The sequence below is a fragment of the Anser anser genome, assembly GCF_964211835.1.
Source record: "Anser anser genome assembly, chromosome: 10".
Classification (NCBI taxonomy): domain Eukaryota; kingdom Metazoa; phylum Chordata; class Aves; order Anseriformes; family Anatidae; genus Anser; species Anser anser.
This window is the reverse complement of record NC_139730.1, coordinates 1,848,008-1,861,482: the sequence shown is the minus strand read 5'-3', so window position 1 is coordinate 1,861,482 and position 13,475 is coordinate 1,848,008. Positions and strand designations below refer to the sequence as shown.

The 13,475-nt window shown below is 47.8% G+C and overlaps 1 protein-coding gene across 7 annotated transcripts in view; it reads left to right on the top strand.

Annotated features, from left to right (window-relative positions):
- The first annotated feature begins 230 nt into the window (after positions 1-230).
- The window catches only part of MAP2K5 (mitogen-activated protein kinase kinase 5), a 129,535-nt gene continuing 116,290 nt past the window's right edge, over positions 231-13,475 (top strand). For 4 of the 7 annotated variants that reach the window (XM_083851243.1, XM_083851242.1, XM_083851241.1 and 1 more), the window contains exons 1-3: positions 232-499; positions 6,638-6,686; positions 10,837-10,904. In XM_083851243.1, coding sequence (XP_083707369.1) covers positions 365-499; positions 6,638-6,686; positions 10,837-10,904 — 252 coding nt within the window. In that variant the 5' untranslated portion in view covers positions 232-364. Of the gene's footprint in view, positions 500-3,542; positions 3,753-6,637; positions 6,687-10,836; positions 10,905-13,475 lie in introns of all 7 variants that reach the window. The other 3 variants (XM_083851244.1, XM_083851239.1, XM_083851240.1) reach the window with 3 other exon arrangements.

Here is a 13,475-nt window from a genome sequence, read left to right as displayed (position 1 = left end):
CAGCAGCAGTTTTCCCGTTCAAACCGAAGGCCAACGCGACCCCGGGCCCCCCGGAGCGGGGCCGCCACCCTCCTCCCGCAACATGGCGCCGCCTCCGCCCCCTCCTCCTCCCGCAACATGGCGCCGCCTCCGCTCCTTCCTCCTCCTCCTCCCCTATTTTTTTTTTTTTATTATTATTATTCCGCCCCCCTTCTCTCCTCCCGGCGTCTTCGTTTTGGTTCCGGGGCGGCGGGGCGGTTGCGAGTCCTTCCTGCGGGCGGGGAGGGGCGGAGGCGGCCCGGCCCCAGCCCCGGCCCCGGCCCCGGCCCGGCGGGCATCCCCCCGCCGCCGGCCCGCCGCAGCATGTGAGCCCGGCGGGGCGGGGATGCTCTGGCTGCTCTGCGGCCCCTCCAGCGCCATGGAGAGCCAGGTGCTGGTCATCCGCATCAAGATCCCCGACGGCGGAGCCGTGGACTGGACCGTCCACTCGGCGCCTCAGCTGCTCTTCAGGGACGTGCTGGTGAGCGCGGCCAAGGGGGGGGGACGCGGCGGCGGCCCCCGGAGCCCGGCGGCTGGGGGAGGCTCTGTGTTGGGGGGGCTCTAACGGGGAAGTAACCCCCTGGGCTCCGGGAAGGGCCGCACGGCGGTGGGTTTTAGGGGAGGTGGTGATGCCCCGAAGAGGGGCTCGCAGCCAAGGGCCCGTGCTGCAAGCAGTGCGCAGGGAAAGGCCCCAGTCGTGTCCCAAGGGAAGCCTCCAAGGGTTTTTGTGTTGCCCCACACGCAGCATCCCCCCGTCAGCGCGGCTTGGGCACCGTGGGGTGGTCGTGAGGTGTTGCTTGGGAGCGACTGGGAAAGCTGTCATGTGGAAATCAGCGTCGCCTCGGCTCGGGTGCGGGAGCTGCGCGCCCCGCGTGTGGGCTGAAGCTGGACGTGGCGGTGCTGCGGGTTTGTTGCACTTCTTGGCCCTGAGCTGCCCCAGAGCCTTCTGAGGGCTCCCTTGTGCCCCGCAGAGTTACAGAAGTGCCTCCATCCCCACCCAGGTAATCCCTTTGCACCTGCTGCAGGTGCTGCGGGCATGGCTTCGGAAAAGCATTTTGCTTGTCAGTGCTCAGCCTTGTTGCTTCAGCACAAAATCAGCTGGAGTTACGTGCACCTTAAACGTGAGCTGTGTAGTCTGTTTAGCAAGTGGAGCTGAAAAGAAAACACTATTTAAGCTCGAACTGCCATGCAGTAGGAATCAGCATACGGTGTACTTGGTTTGGGGTAGCAGTGAGGTCTGGGGATCCGAGTCCGAAGCTGGAGAGGTGTTGAGGCAGCACAGCTGTAGCGCGGTGGTCAGGTCCCGTCGTACATGTGAGGCTCTGCGGGTGCTGTCGTAGTGCTTACGGCTGCGCCGTCAGGCAGCGGCTGTGGCCGGCGCATGACTTTGCGACCTGAAGTTAAAATGAAACTGTGCGTTCAGTTGTGACACAACCCTGAGAGCATGTGTTTTGGAGCCGGATCTCAGAGAAGCAGAAGTACAGTAGCACAGTTGCTCGAGGAGCTCCGACAGGCTTTACATCCCCTAATTTATTAGTTGGATTGGGATGAAGGACTGAACTTGGGTCTAGTGAGGTACCCACAACCTTGCCTTGCTGCAAGGAATTTGAGTACCTACCTCCAGCATACTTAGAGAGCCTGGCAGAGCCCTTGGCATCTGAAGTGCTTCTAGGAGTCATGATCAATGAACCACAAGGACTTCAAGGAGTACCTGAGGTCATCAGCGCCTGCAGTAGTCTCCAGTCATGTGGAAGTGATGCTTCCCGAGAGCCGTGGCCCTGCTAAGTGTGAAAGAAGTGGATCAGGGAGGATGTGTCGGGCCAATCTTCAGCTTGGCACATCTCTGGTTAGTGAGGACTCTGCTGCAAATACTTTTGGAGAGACAGTTATGTAGGGGATCTGACGTAGAATATGTACGACAAGTCAAAGCGGAGGGACTGCGATCTGACGGGGGTCACACAGAGCGTTCTCCCTGCTGCTCCATGGGCAGTTCCTGTGATCGGCAAGCTCGGGTTTAGTTACACAAATCCTCCACGCTCAAAAGCCAAGAACCGCAGGCAAGCTTGGCTAATGCAATGCCGGTCTTGCTCTGCATCGCTGTTGAAGTCATGTGGAAAAAACAGAGGCTTCTGATTCTTCCCCTTCCACGTGGATTTTGATGCTTATCCCAGTTTTTATTTGTAGCCAGCTAGCAGTCCTCTTTCATATCCCCACTCACTGGTGGAACAGAGCGAGTTGTTCTGGGTTGAAATGTCCCAGCTGTTTGTCGAGGGGGAGTGAACGGATTTCTGCATCAGGTCATGTCTGTGTGGGTGATGATGATTTTCAGTTTTCAAAGCTATCCACAGTACCTGTGCCCTCTCTGGCAGTGCTGGGCTGCGTACAGCAGGTCACACCGTGGTGACACATCTCGGCCCTGGTAGCGTGCAGCTGGGAGCACAGCCGCGCGGTCGTGCCGTTTGGTGACTGCCACCCGCGTGTCAAAAACACGCTTGTGAGCACTGAGATGTTAAGAGAGGGAGGAAGAAGTTCAATAAGGTCTGAATTGTCTCAAGGCCCTTGTTTGTTTAAGTGATTGTGTTGGAGGAGCTGCCCTCGCGGGATGCGTGTGTACTTAATTTATATGGTACCTTCAGAAATTAAATGAAATAAGGCTTGGCGCACTGAAGCGTGGTAGATCTGGCACCACCTGTGGCTGCAGAGGGCAGGACTGGGACAGACCCGGAGTCTTTTGTTGTCCTTCTGCCTTCACTGTGATTTCCACTCACCTTGTGGGTAATTACAGAGGGCTTATGTGTTCGAGCACCAATTAAAGATAGCACAGAGAATCGAGACATTCCCTAGTAAGGTAAATTACTGAACAGTAATAATCCGGTCAGACCCCACCGTTTCCCGTACCGCCTGGCTGTCTGTCAGCAGCAGGCACAGGAGCTCCAGGAGCCCCTTTTCTCCCAGCTCGTGGGTTGCCCGCGGAGCACTGAGCCCGCTCGCTCTGCGTACGGCCCTGTGCAGGGTGCAGCGGGCACGATCCCACCCAGCCACGTGCTCCATGCCCCCGCAGTCCAAATGCAGGGCCTGCAAGCACTGCAGTGAGTGCACCTGACAGCCAGGTCTGAAAACCAGGTGTTTTCCCCCAGATCTGGGGGCTCGGGGAAGCTGTATAGGAAGGTTGTTCTTCCTTCTTTTAAGGCAAGTCCATGTTCTGCTTTGTACTGAGAAAACCCCATAGAAAACCCTTTGAGAAGACACTTTTAACAAAAATCACATTTAAAAAAAAAAATTAGCATCTTAGAAGTAAGAACAGCCTTGCGAGTACGAATTACTGTAGCCTTGCAGCATTACTCTTCAGATTCATATTTTTTTTCAGCAAAGAAGCTGTGGTATTATCTCAGAGTACGCTGTCCATAGCCATGGGATAACCTCTTGGTAGCTGTGGGGCTGGAGTCTGAGAGTCTGATGCCCAGTGCAGTGCCTTACGCTCTAAATGACACTTTTTTTTTTTTTAATTTTATTTTATTTTTAAGTTTTCAGCTGCTCTAATTCTGCCCCGTGGAGGAGCCTTCCCAGGTCGCTGAGCCGTGCGGCGGGTAGCGGGGCTGCGCAGCCCTGGGAGCGGCGCTGCTGGTGTATTTGGGTTGGGCATTTGCCCGATTACTTTCCTGAAGTGGGTGCTAAGAGCCGTTCTTCATAATGTCACTTCAAATATGTCCTGCCCATATCAGCTCTGCGGACCTGTAAGTTACCAGTAAACAGATTTATTTTAAAGGCGCCGCTAAATGAATTACAATGAGCTTGTTTTTTTCATCAGGCTGTCTGGACTCATTTGCCCGAGCTGTCACTGGAGCATTTAAGCGCTCGGTGTTAATTCAGGATAACTTCGTGATGTCATACTGAGACAAGACCAATTTCAACTGATAAGAGAACGGGGCCCCCGGCTTCAATATTTACACTGTTATTAAAAGCAGTGCTTTCACATTTTCTGCTCTCTCACCCAAGATAAGTGCTCCACAGCTATTCTAGAGAGCGGATTTGACGGAATTCCTTTTTGGCTGCCTTTCCCTGGTATTGCTCGTCGTTCGTGGAGGCTTTTCAGTCTGTCAGAAGCTATCACACGTGAGCCCACTTGAGAAATTGTTTACAAGTCACAATATTTTATTCCTCGTGATCTCTGTAGTGGTAGCAGAAAATCACCGCACGCAATCTGTTGAAATTTCGAGTAATCCTTTAAGCTCGGGTCACCGTGAGGGCTGCTGGAGGGCTGAGCCTGGAAGTCTTCTGCAGCTGATGAAAATCCTGCGGTAGGAACAGGGTGGAGGTGTCATTTCCCTCCCTCCCACCTCCTGCGAGGCTGCCCTTTCTTCAGTGCCGTGGTTTCACAGAGGTACTGAAAGTCGGCCAGAGCAAAGTTTTTGTGCTTGTTGGTGGGGGTCGTCTTTTTAACCATTTAGCGTAAGGCAGAGTTACGGTGAACAGTTTTTACATTGGTGTACTTGGTTGCTACACTTTTTTGAAGAAGTCCCAACGCATTGAAAAAAATTATTTTGAACGGGGAAAAAAATATTATAGAGGAATTTACCATCACTGCTACAGTGCTTGTGCAGCTTTGTGAGCCTTGGGGCTGTCCTAGCAGACATTTGGGGCCTTCAGAAGCATCTCTCACTTAGCATATTTACACTCCTCCCAACTGCACATTGTAAACATCCCAAAATCGGGTTTATTTTCTGATACCAACTTTTAAATCCACGTAATGGAAGTGTCTGTGTCCCCACACACGAATGTTCGACAAATAGCTTAAACCTAATGCAATTAAAGCGTGTTTGGTGAGGAATTTTCAACGTTTAACTAAATAGATTTAGAAACAATTAGTTAACAGCACAGTCTTCTGGTTAGGCAAGACTTTAATTCCTTGTTAGGGACAGAGGGTGCAGCGTGTCTGGCTTTTGACAGAGCATCTACGGAGTTGTCGAACCGTGCAGAACTATTTAAATGGAAGAATTTTGATTAATATGGCAGTGCTTTGGATCTTTTTATGGTTGCGTAGGTTTACAATGTGTATCATTGGGTAAGCTGTATTGCACATCTTTTGTCTTTTTGTATACAATTAATAGTTGAAATTACTGTTCATTTATTTTAACATCTAAAATGGGAAAATGGGAAAGTTTTTAGGAATATTATTTGCTTCAGTTAGCCCTGTGGAAATCTTTGTCGCTTTCGCTGCCTTCTCATTATATTAATTGTGTCTCTAACATTGCACAGAGTGTTTAATTTCCTGTTTTCAGATGAAAAAATAGAGAAAGCAGGAGTGACAGGACAATGATTCCTAAAGCTTTGATACGGGGGAGTGCTTAGCACCCCAAGATGCTCACAGTGTACGTACTACAATAAATATTTTTGTTCATTAATTTCTAATCACTTTGTGACGCTGTCAGCGGAGAGACTGTCTGACATGAGAAATCAGGCAGCAGGAAGGAGAAAACCATGCTGTGCATTTCTGCCGTGCCCCGACATGACATATTGCAGCCTCGCGGAGGCTGACAACAGCACATACGCCGGGAGGCCGGGATGCCTTAAATCTGAGCACGACATTTCACTGGATTTTCAGTGAGTGCTGTGTGTAAAGGCTTTAAAAAAAAAAAAAAAAAAAACACACTCCAAACTCTGCTCACCTCGGTTTAGTTGTACAGGAAAGGCTTGTATTTGGCCCAAAGCAGCATTTTTGTGCGCAGGTGTGTGGTGTTCAGCGTGCACTTCGCATCTTCCCCGGGATAACGTCAAGGCTGGGGCTGCCCAGTGGGTTACCACGTTAACTGCTTCGGGTCTTTTAACCGTAATTCCTCCAGAGCTGCCAACGTATTCGAATCCCTCCGCCAAGCACCGAAGGAGTTTAAATTCTGGTTAAAAGTGACAAGGGGCCCTGCAGCCCTCCTGGTCCGCGCGGTGGGCAGCGCTCCCGGGAGCGCGGCGCTGCGAGGCAGCGGCCGGCAGCTCGGCACGGCTGCTGGGTCCTGCTGCTTTCCTGGGCAGCTGTGGAGTGAAAGCAGCAAAAATCCCTTCGGTCTGCAGCGGCTGTTTCGGTTCACGTGGGCGGCCCCGAACTCGCACGGAGCTGTGGTTGTTACCCCGCTGTCGGCGAGCGCGGGCAGGACGGGGCGTGCAGCGAGGCTGCCTCGCAGTGCAGGGGAGGACCGAAATCCGGGAATCGAGGCAGTGTGAGCGGAGGGACCGAGGCAGAAAACCTGCTTTCTCACTTAAAAACCCATTCGTAAACCTCTGCTTTTATGACTTGCCTCCATGAGTTAGATGGACGCTGTTCCATAACCCACGGACAAAATCGATCCTTTAAACCGCAGCAACAGGCAGCACTGACTTGTTTGCAATTATGATTGAGCTATTTAAAAAGAAGAAGGTATTCCTGGAGGTGACGCGCAAAGGAAGGAGAAGAGCGTGGTGATTCGTATTGATTTGTGTTGTATGCTGAAGAGTTGGTGATTTGGGGGGCAGTGGTGAGGAGCAGGACTTTGTCTTCTGCCTGCAGCCGGGGAACAATTAAGATGAATTACTCTACATCATCTTGGGCATCTCGCCTTTGATGTATAGCTAATTCTTCTTTACGTTTCAGGATGTCATCGGTCAAGTTTTGCCGGATGCAACGACAACAGCGTTTGAGTGTAAGTATGGCTTGTATAAACCGTCTCTTTTGTGATGGTATAAGGTTGTCATTTTTTACATAAATAATGTTTACGTTCATTATGTTACGGTTAAATATTTATGCATTAATGCAAGTTTAATGACGATACTCGACCAAGTAATATTTTATTATTTAATCACAACTTGAGTGAGCATATTTCTACAATATAGCTTTAATTACCAGCATGACCTTACCGTGCTCTTACTCGTCACTGCAATTATATTGCTTGAATTAAATGAAAAGTATAAAGTACCTGTAGGTCTGAGTTTAAAATTTTAATTCTCTGTTGGAAGAAATCAAAAGGGTGTTGGCTTTTACAAAGCTGTGGCACACAACATACCGATTCTGTACAAAATACGGCAGCATGGCCAAGGTGTCCCAAAGCCTCCCGGGTTTGCAGCGCTCCATGGAAGAAGTTAATGCTTCCCGTTGCCAGAAAGGCTGCTGGGTTGTTAGTTTTCTTTTTCTCCTTCTTCTGGGCACCATCTAAATACGTTGTCACCCTGTTGCCTTCCTCCTGTGCAGGAGGAGGAGGTGTGGACAGATGCTCAGCCTCAGCTCCTGGAGGAGGTAGAGGAGCTGCGGGACAGTGCCACCTGGTTAGGTTTGGGCACCTGGGTCTGGCTGAGAAGCTGGGAGCTGCAGCTTGTGTATGGGATCTGAGCAAGCTGTAGGCTGGGGCTGTCCCTGCTAGCACTTACACCACGTGAAAGCGGTTGTATCATGCTTGTGCTGGGTTAGGAAAGCTCTCAGTGGCCGTGTTGGCGTGGATTTAGACCTCTGCTGACGTACCTGCTGACTATTCCAGCGCTGTTCCCCGAACCCCGTTTGTTTTTGTCTTTGAAGGGATTCCCTGGGGGATTGTCCTGTGTGAAGAGCAATAAGGTGCAAAGGGGAGTCAAACCGCGTATTAGGGGATAAGATACGTGCTAAGAGGTTTCTTCCGAGTGGAGAGGACTCCTGCTGTTCCCCTTGAATATTTTTTTTTTCTGCGTATCTCCATGTTTTCCTTTGATGGAGATGAAATAACGAGGAGCTGGAGGGGATTAGGAGAGCTGCATGGGCCAGGTAGTGATGCTGAAGGTGAGAGGGCGGACAGGACAGCAAAGGGCCTTGCACTCTTATTAGCATTTCCCTTCTTTAGAGCCTTACAGACAATTCTGAGTGCAAATAATCAAAGGAAATATTGGTTTGTGAGCCTTCAAGTACTACCTGGCGCTTTCTATTTTTCTTTTCACATTTGTGTTTTGCTCTCCTAAAATGCCAGAACCCTAAGAACGGGCACTGTAAATGTTATTTCTCTCTAGCCTGGACATTTCGCCTGCCCTTTTTAAAACAAGACTTTCTACAGAGACCTGGGCAAAACCAGGCTCCAGACCTTGCCTTTTTTTTTTTATGATTTGTTAATTTTTTGTTGTTGCTGTTGTTAAACACACCTCCCACGTCACCCATTAGCTTTGTTTGAACTTCATGCACCAGTAGCAGTCCCTGCAATCAGGGCAGTAGCCCATATTAATGGTACCATGTGTAGAACTTCCCTGGAAATACTTATTTCATTGTGTCTTCTAACATCTGCTTCTGTGCTTTCAGTTCATGTCTCTAGTCTGTCATTTACATCTGCACAAAACCATTTCCCCTGCCATTTAACTGGCATCTAAAATATGTTATGTATATTGATGCCTGATTTTTCTGGTTCCTTTATCCACATCGAATGCCTGGATTTTTCCAGCTTAAGCTTCCTTCTCACCTGCTTCATTGCTTCGTCAGATGTGGATAATTGCCATCCAGTGTAGTCTCCTCTCCTGTTTGTTCAGTTATTGTTATCTACAGTGCATCATCCATTGCGGCTTCTACCTGGGGCTGCACTTCTCCTGCTATTGGACCTTTATGTGGATTTCACCATCGTATCGCACATTGCTACAAATAAAATCTCTAACAACATATGGCCTGTTATGATCCTTTTATCCAAACTCTGCCATTTTGTATATTTGTGACACACTGCAGATTTTGTGAAGATTGCTTCATAATATTTGTTTACCATCTGCTGCACTCTATTTGGTATCTTGCTAGGATTTCTTCCTCCATTTTAAGTGACATTAGCAAAAATCCAGCCAGTACGTAGGATTTTTTGGTTCTACTTTTGCTTCCCTAATGTCCTGGAAAATCGTATTGCTGTGCTCTAGGCAAGTAGAGAAGCCTGGAAATCTTTCTGAACCCATGCATTATATCTGGCTAGTTTTTGGGCTGTGCCCGCTTAAATGTCATGGTAGGATGGCAAAGGATCTCTGCACAGAAAGGAGAAATATATTTTTTTCTGGTTTTGCTCTTTATAAACATTGGCTGGCTATTTTAGATTTGGCTTTTTAATGCCAGGCTACAGTTTCTTTTCGTCAACACGTTTTAAAATTCAGTTTATTCTCTTTGCACCACTGTCAGGAATTTTAGACTTCTGAGAACTCTGCGGGTAATTTCTAATCTTTTGGCTCCGGAAATCTTCTGGTTCTTTTTTCTCTTTCTTTTTTTTTTTTTTGTGGTCCCAGCTCAGTCCGTTCCCTCAAATCAAGCCTGCCTAATGACTTTTATCTCTGCCTATTTGTCTCTCTCTGGCATACGTTTTTCCTCTTCTGCTTTTCACTCTGATCCCTTCGTGCTGACGCATGGCTTTCATTGTGCGCGCTCCTCCTAGGGCAGCTCCTTCCGCCTCGTTCTGCTTCCACAGCGCGGCTGTGATGTGGGTTTTCGCCAGAGAGCAGCTCCGGAAACGTTTCCAGGCGAGGAAGCATTCATTTTCAACTCGCTAACTCTTCTTAATCTTTCCGTCATTCATGACTCGCTGCGGGCTGGTAACCCCAGCAAGTAGTTTCAGCAGCCTGGCAGTTGATCAGTTGAACTTCCAGGAGGTAAGGCTCTGGTAGGACGCGGCCGTGCTGGCTGGTTCCTCTTCCAGCCTTCATGCTTCCAGTGGCCCATAGCTCTTTTCAGGGACATTTTCGAGTGCAGTTCCAATGGGATTTTTTGTTCCTTTTTTCCCCTTGTATTCATCTCTTGACGTTTCTTCTCTTCTGCGTTGCTCTTCTTATATTCTCAGAATTAACTGCTGGGCCTTCAGTGCCAGAATGCCCAAACTCCTCGTCTCGGGTAGTCTTAATTTGTTGATATAGATCTGCTCCCAGATCCTTGGGCAGGAGTCAGTTTGCGTCCAGGGGAACACCGGCACTTTTCGGGTGCTGATGTACCGCACGAGGGCTGCGGATGCAGAGCACGTGCGTCGGAGCCTGCCTGCAGGGACGAGGGCAGAGAGACTTCACCAGCCCCTGCTCACATCCTGAGGTGGTCAGGAGCAAATCTGCTCCGGTCCCGAAGCCGTATAAATGAGTTCACTCCATATCCTCACCTTTTGGTACTTTCCATGTGTTTGAAGTCTGGTGTGAGTGCTGCTCCTTGGTTTCCTGGTACACGTTGGCTTGGGCAGAGTGCTCCTCTTCTTATAAGTATCCGAGGAAGTTATTTAGATTGCAGCAAACAAAAATTGGAGACAGGTCATTAACCCCTCCCTTCTCCTCCAAGGCTGGAACAATAAAAAAAAATTACCCTTTTGTGGTGGAGTTGGAGGGGAGAGGTGCATGCGGTCGGTCTGATAACTTGTGCAGCTCTCCGGACGGTGAGCGTGTACGAGCTTTTTTTTGAGGAGTGGGGGAGAAGAGGACGGGGCCGGACGCTGCTCCCACCTGGGCGCAGGAACGCTGGGGTGCAGGGTGGCACCAGCTGGTGCTGGTGGGGGGATTCACCAGCTCCTCTGGATGTTGGTGTTAGTAACTCTGAACGCTTTGCTGGAGCTCTTCCGAACCTTGCTCTGCGCTCTGGTCCCGTGTCCGCAGCACCTTTCCTTGTGCAAAGTGTTGAGCACTTCACTCATGCCTCCTTTTTAGATGTAATTGTTGTCTTTGTTAATTAACACTTGGAGTCATTATACATTATTATTTCAGAGTACCTGCTTACCTGTGTTGTTGGTCTATGCATTCATATTATTTTAATTTACTTGTAAATGTCCAGGTTAAAAAAAACTTATGTATTCAAATTGTAAATATCCTTATTTTGTTTTTATTGCCTGTAATCCATTTCTTTGGCAGATGAAGATGAGGATGGTGATCGGATTACTGTCAGAAGCGATGAAGAAATGAAAGCCATGCTATCCTATGTAGGTATAGTATAACTTGCTGGTGTTTTCCATCTTTATTGCTTTCTGCTCATGTATTTTTGCCTGTGTCAAAGTATTAATGTAAGCTGTAGCGCTCAGTGTAATGTTCCTGTATTAAGTGTAGGTGTTTAAAAACTGTATCACACCAGATATATGGTCATGCTTGACTTTTTAAAAAAAGACTTGTACACTTACTGATCATATCATAAACATTAAGAATAATGCATCTTAATGACTTTTGCATTAGGTATAGTGCAGGCTAAATGGACTATCAATTTCTTGTATTTTTTATGCAGTACTTAAAGTAACGGCTCATTAAAAATGAACCCCTGGGCTCTAAAAATTTTTCAAAATCTACTTTCATCTGGAGACTATTTCACCCCTCCTAACAGAAGAGTTTCATTGTAGCTGCAGGCTCAATATTCATAGAGGATTTAAAGACGTATTTTCTGTTTTTTAGTATGAGATATGCGTATATCTGTCTGTGTCTTAATACACATATATCTATGTAAAATCTCTGTCTAGATACCTATAAATATAAAAGCAGTCTACAGAAACGAAATATACAGTTCTTTATTGAAACAAAATAATCTGCATATAGCTTAAATGTATGTTTCATGTTGCAGATGTAAGTGAAAAAATCACTTTTTCTTTCAAATAAAATAGCGAGGAAATAACAAATGGATGTTTGCTAGGTCAAATGGAATGCTAGTTCCTTACAAAGGGCACTTCTGATCACGTTCATTGCCTTAACTTTGAACTTAGCAGAACCAAGCCCTGTTTAGTACCAGCCACAGGTGCTTTTGGTGGGATGTAATGACTTGGTTTGGGTTAGTCCTCCTCACCAGTCCTCTGTTGTAGAGCAGGAATGCTGCCATAGCGAGATTCTCATCCTTTTGTGTCTGCAGAGATCATACTACGTCTGCACCCCAGCACCCTTGCCTTGCTGAGGCTCGGGTATTACTCGTGGATTGCAAGTCTGTCAGTAGGCGCTGGTTCAGGGTGACTTTGTCCATTGCCTACGACTTCATCCTGGGGTGAAAGAAGGCTCCAGGGGATCCTGATTGAGCTCTGTGAAATGCTCTCAGGGGATTTGTTAAAGAAGTCTTTCTCCTGTGTGATTTTATTTCCAGAGGTGAGACCACTGTGTGAAAAATCTTGCTCCAGCCAAGGGGATTTTGTGCTTGCTTTTTTGTTGTTGTTGGTTCCTACAACTAGATCCCCGGTGATGCCTCCCCGCTGGAATTCTTTTGTATTTATCGCCGTTCCTTACGAAGTGTCTGTCACTTCTGCTGTTAAACTGGAAAACTTGAATTTTCCTGGCACCGTCTTACGATTAATCATGCCTCTGTAAGGTCATCTTTTTGCTATGCTTCCAAGCTTACTGTTAAAGTTTCAGTACATTAGGGTTATGATTGCTCAACTCTCTGCTTTCCCTTAAAAATTATGGGATGTCTGTAAATGACTTCTTTCCACTTCAGCAGCTTTTCTTCTCTGAAGATTTTCCCGTCAGTTTTAAACTAGTTGGTTACTTCACTGCCGCGCTGATGGCTCAACCTTCTGACTTCATGTAGCAGTCGCTTTGGGATATGTTTATAGGAAAACAAACCTGAGGCTCCTAGACAAGGAATACAACACGCTCAGGACGGTGTTTTAGGCTGGGAGGGCACAGCCAGGTGGCTCAGCACCAAACCCCTCAGCTGCCCAGGTGCTTCTGAACCTGCTCGTTCTGCAGAGAGGCATTTGTAGGGTCTCACGGCTGAGACACTTGCAGTCCTTACTTGCCATTTGTAGCCTTTAAGGCTGTAAATGTTGTGGGCTTGAGGTGCTGCAGCCCACCTCTCAAGGTTACGACGTGCTGCGGGCCTGCGGCGAGTGTCTGGGGACTGAGCAGCTGCTGAAAGGTTCCTGGGAATCTTGGCCTGGCACAGCCTGCCTCCAGTCCTGCTCGTATTCCCCACAACAGAAATGAAGGGTTTTTTTTCAGGTGAAGAATGACAAAATAATGCTTTGGGATCGCAGATCTGTTCCACGCAGGCACGACATTGTAAGTGGCAAAGCTGCTCTGAACCGTGCGCAACCTTTTGTCTTTGGGTTCTTTGGTTTCAGAAGTTGACAGTAAGAGTGATTTCAGGCAGTTCTGGAATTACTTCAGAGTAAATATCTTGTATTATGCCTATGCAAACGTTTTGGAATGGTAAATAAAGTTATTTTTCTGTTGTGCAGTGCAGTTAATTACAGACGGCCGTTGAGTAGCAGTGGAGTTGCACTTCAGCTGTTGACTTGGATCAGTATAAAAAGGCAGTAATTTTTTTGACAGCCACTGATTGGAAAGTTGCTTGCAGCTTTCTGAAAGCAAGGGGTACATGCTCTGGATCAATAACTGGCAAATTTTCCATTAAAAAGAATACCTGAACAATGTTCCAAATAGCCACTGGCATCTTAATTTTCCATGGAAACCTCAAATGCTCGTATGTGGAGGACAAGTCATTTTCAGACAATTTTTCCAGACTACTTGTTAACAGTTATTGCTGTCCCAAAAGGTTGACAGCTTACATGATTGATATTTCA